We start from the raw sequence: 4,236 nt of genomic DNA on the forward strand, positions 1-4,236 counted from the left end.
AAGGAAGATTATCCCATCAGCACATGAGTTCCCTGAGGGTAGGGATCCTGTTTTTGTCTTTGTCTCCTCATGTACTGTACAAGGCCAGGAACTTAGAATGTTTGTTGACTGCCTGCCTGCCTGGGGACCTCACAGCCATCTTCCTACTCTCCATGGTCGGCCTCCCACCCATCCTGGGCCTGGGCTCTTGCAGTCGCTTCCACTGACCCCCAGGCTCAAGGGCCTTAGTCCCTCAGCAGTGCCAGGACTTCAGGAGGTGACCACAGTAGTGTCTCCGCCAGATCCTAGGCTGGCCAGAACCTTGGCCAGGGTGGGAGCTCACACTAACATAAACCTCAGAGTTCTGCCAAATGCTTTGCACCAGGAACTTAGAGGCTTTGAGTCCAAAGCCTCAACTGAACAGATGAAGAAACAGAGGCCAGAGAGGTTGACACGTACTCAGAGTCACACAGCAAACGAGTGGCACCTGAGATTCATGAACTCCTATGATGCTCATCACAGCCCCTTGGGGTGGGAGGAATGCCCACTGTATTATCTGTATTTTACAGATGGGGAGACTGAGGCTTGGGAAGAAACCGGGTCATGTTTACACAGACTACACAGACCAGAGCTCAGGTCTCACTTCTCCAGGAGGCTTCTCCCGGTCCCCCGGCTCCTTCTCCTCCAAGGCTGCCTTGCACACTGCACAGAGCCGCAGGTGCCTCTTGGGTTAGTAAGCTCCTTGAGGGCAGGGGACTGCTCTCTGTGTCCCAATGGCCAAGCACAGTGCCAGGCACACGGCCAATGCTTCATAAAGACTCACAGACTGAGCAAAGAATAACTATGATTACTAAAGAATAAATGGGATTAAAGATTAGCTGTTGCTAATATTTTCATTTGGATACTAGTAACATAATAGGGCCAGTAGGTGGTGCCACAGTGAGCACCTGGCCTGGAGTCAGGAAGAATCATATCCTTGAGTTCAAATCTGGCCTCAGACACTTGCCAGCTTTGTGTCCCTGGGCAAGTCACTTCACCTTGTTTGCCTCAGTTTCCCCATCTGTAAAATGAGTTGGAGAAGGAAATGGGAAGCCCCTCCAGCATCTTGGCCAAGAAAACCCCCAATGGGATCATGAAACGCTAGATGCGACTTAATGGGCAACATTAACAATATTTTGTGAGGGTGATATAAGTGAACAGGCTGTGATATTTTTTAAGATCTTGGTTGAATACTCTGTGCCACAGTAATCGGAGCGCTCAGTTGTTCGATTCAATACTCTGTGAATTCTGATGGTGGTCACAGCTGGCAAAGGGACCTCCCCCAGCCACGGAGAAGCCCCCGTGCAGGGCTAGGCTCTCACCACAGCACGGTGTTCATCTCTCAGGCCCATCCACCAAGAACGCCCAGGTCTTTGCCATTACTCAGCTGGCAGATGTCCTGCTGTGAATCTGCCCACGCCAACTTCCCGGGAGGTGTTCCCTTTGTACAGAGATTTCTTTTCAAACACGTGGGGTTTGGAAGATGTTAAACAGGGCAGAAAAGTCTATTCCCACATTTCTAAAGTGTGCAGCTTTGAGAATTCTCAGGGACGTGCTTAACATCGCTGGGGGGACGAGAACCTTGGTTTGGAAATGGCTCCATCCTCTCTCTCCAGGCTCCACATATGCTTTCTTTCAATATACTCATGGTGTTTAATTGGGTTGGTGGGTCATTTCATGTTCTGGGTGGGTGAGTCTTCTCTCTGCATGCACACTGGGAGTTCCCAGAGGGCAGGGGCCAGATTCACCTCCCCCAAGACCAGAGCTGAGTCAAGCCCCAGGCTGGGCATTTGGAAAGCTCCACTCCACAAACATGGCTGGATGTGAAGTGAATTGGGATAGAGGGCAGGTAGGCTTGGTCAGGTGGGATAAAGAGGGAGACCTGGAGAAAGGGGGCTAGGGGTTGGGGGGACTGTAGGCGCTAAGATAACAAAGGAGGAAAGCATCGAGACCTTCTCTCTCCCTCCCTCCCTTCCTCTCCTCTCCTCCTTTTTTTCTCTCTTCCCCTCCTCCTTCTTTCTCTCTCTTCATTTCTCCCTATCTCTGTGTCTCTCTCCCTCTCCCCTCCTTCTTCTTTCTCTCTCCATTTCTCTCTCTCTGTCTCTCTGTGTGTCTCTTTCTCTCCATTTTTTCCTCTCTGTCTCTCTCTCTCCATTTCTCTCTCTCTGTCTCTCTCCTCCTCTCCCTACCCTGCCCCTGGGTTCCCTGTTGCATCTTTTGTTTGTTGTTTCTTTCCCTGGACATAGGTGACCAAATGAGAATCCCGGGATGGATGTCTCTAGCCGTGGAGGTTATCTCCTGCATTCCCTAGGTCGGGGGCTACCTCCTCCCTAGAACGTGACCTCGGATAAGGAGATAAAGTCAGGCCATATCTTGGTTTGGTGTCTGGACAGTGCCAAGCCAAGGTGAAGGGGAAATGGAGTTTCCTGTTTTCATGTTTTACCTCTTAGCCTCCTGGGAGTGTATAATAGGAGTCACTTACTGTTTAATGGTTTAATTCTTTGTCGATGTTTTTTGTGTTTTAAGCACTCTTTTGTCTGGAGAAGATAAATAGCTGTCCCACACTTGATCTACACAGTACATTGAGCATCTTTCTAATTGAGTACCATAGACAGGAGATAAACCTTAGCTTTTACTAAGTGATTTCCCCCCAGAGCTCTGAGACAGGAGCTGGGGTAGTGGACAAAGCACTGAATCTGGAGTCAGGAGAGCCCCGGATTCGAATTCTGGCTCTGACACTTACTATCTGTGGGATTTTGGACAAGTCATTTTCTTCCTCTGGGTTATCATTCCAAGAACGAGAGCTCAAATTCCCATATGATGGGAGACGGACAAACTACTTTCCGGACAACAGTCGTGGGTGGGTGGGGGGAATGCTGTTTATCCTGATTTTGCAGATGAATAAATGTGGGTCAAGGAGAGGAAGACAAAGATAAAAAGACCCCGCCCTTTAAGGGCCAGACTGCCCTAGGATTAAACCTGTCCCCCCCATAAGCTCTCAGAACCCCTCATGTATTAGAGAATGAGAGTTCTCATCTCCATCAATGTCGATAATCGGTCCTGATGGGGGACATCTGTTGGGCTCCTCCCTTTCTGCCCCGGAGGCCCCCCACCTATCAGTCCTGACCTGGAAATGAGATTTATTCCAGCCGTCTTTCTGCAGGGCCCCCCGGAGCTCCTTGTAGCTCCAGACCATCTGGAGAACGTGGGATGCCGCCTTCGTCTCCCGCATGGACTGGCTGGATGAAGAGACAGACACACAGACAGATGCTCACAGAGGTGGGTTTGAGCCTTACCTCCAGAAGGGCTCACGGGGGGCTCTAGGTACTACCTAGGGGCTGGTGGGAGGGAGGGAATCAACAGCTGGATCCTTGAGCAGGCCCAAGTCATCTTTAGCTGTGCCCAGGACTGGCCTCTCCCAGGGGTCAGGGCAGGTCTTGCTTGGTTAATGAATGCTGCTGCCCCACCACAGAGAGATTCACAGCTTGAGCTGGTGGGGACCTGGTGCAAATTCTGGCTTTGGCCCTTGCTGGCTGTGGAACCTTGGGCAAGTCACTTGATTTTTCTGAATGACAGAATGCTAAGAACTTGGCAAACCACCTTCCTCACGACACCCCCGTCAGGTGGGCATGGGGAGCAGGATAAAAGCCATTCTCCCGGTTTTACAGGTACAGAAACTGAGGTACAAACAGAGAGAAGCAGCTTGGCCAGGCCCAAAGATCTCCTAAGAACCTCTGCTTGAAGACCTCTAGTGATGGGCAGCTCATTACTTCCTGAAGTGGCCCCTCCACTTGGGGGCTTTTCCTGAGTCACTCTCCCCATCCTCCCTGAACTGGAGCTGAGCAGATGTGTTCAGGAGAGGGCCTGCTCTGTCCCAGCTGGATCTGATGGCGGCAGTTCTAGGCCCTGCCTGAGTCTTCTCCTCCCTCTCTGGTTCCTTGATAGGTCCCTTAGCAAGCACTCTGTCCAATTCCCCCATTTTAGAGATGAGGACACTGAGGAGCAGAGGGAAGAAGGGGCTCGCCTGGGCACCCACCTTGACTTGCTGATGCCCACCAGCTTCTGAATGCCCTGGGTCTGCACCAAGGAGCGGGCGTTCTCGGCGCTGTCCGTGATGATCTCGTGAATGGTGTTCAGGACGGCTACCACCGTGTCTTCCTCCAGATTTTTGGTGGTCCGCTGCTGCCGGCTCGGCAGATTCCGGACCAGCTCAGCCAT

General features: G+C 51.6%; 1 protein-coding gene across 1 annotated transcript in view; it reads right to left on the bottom strand.

The window, feature by feature from the left end:
• Window positions 1–126: 126 nt before the first annotated feature.
• The window catches only part of ARVCF (ARVCF delta catenin family member), a 339,824-nt gene continuing 335,714 nt past the window's right edge, over window positions 127–4,236 (bottom strand). The window contains exons 17-18 of the mRNA XM_069100847.1: window positions 4,055–4,236; window positions 127–3,257 (exon numbers count right to left, since the gene is read on the bottom strand). The exon at window positions 4,055–4,236 is cut by the window's right edge and continues 6 nt beyond it. Coding sequence (XP_068956948.1) covers window positions 3,017–3,257; window positions 4,055–4,236 — 423 coding nt within the window. The 3' untranslated portion in view covers window positions 127–3,016. The remainder of the gene's footprint in view (window positions 3,258–4,054) is intronic.

Source organism: Petaurus breviceps, unplaced genomic scaffold (assembly GCF_028583685.1).
Source record: "Petaurus breviceps papuanus isolate PSGF00001 unplaced genomic scaffold, PetGlider_PUasm1.0 428, whole genome shotgun sequence".
Lineage (NCBI taxonomy): Eukaryota > Metazoa > Chordata > Mammalia > Diprotodontia > Petauridae > Petaurus > Petaurus breviceps.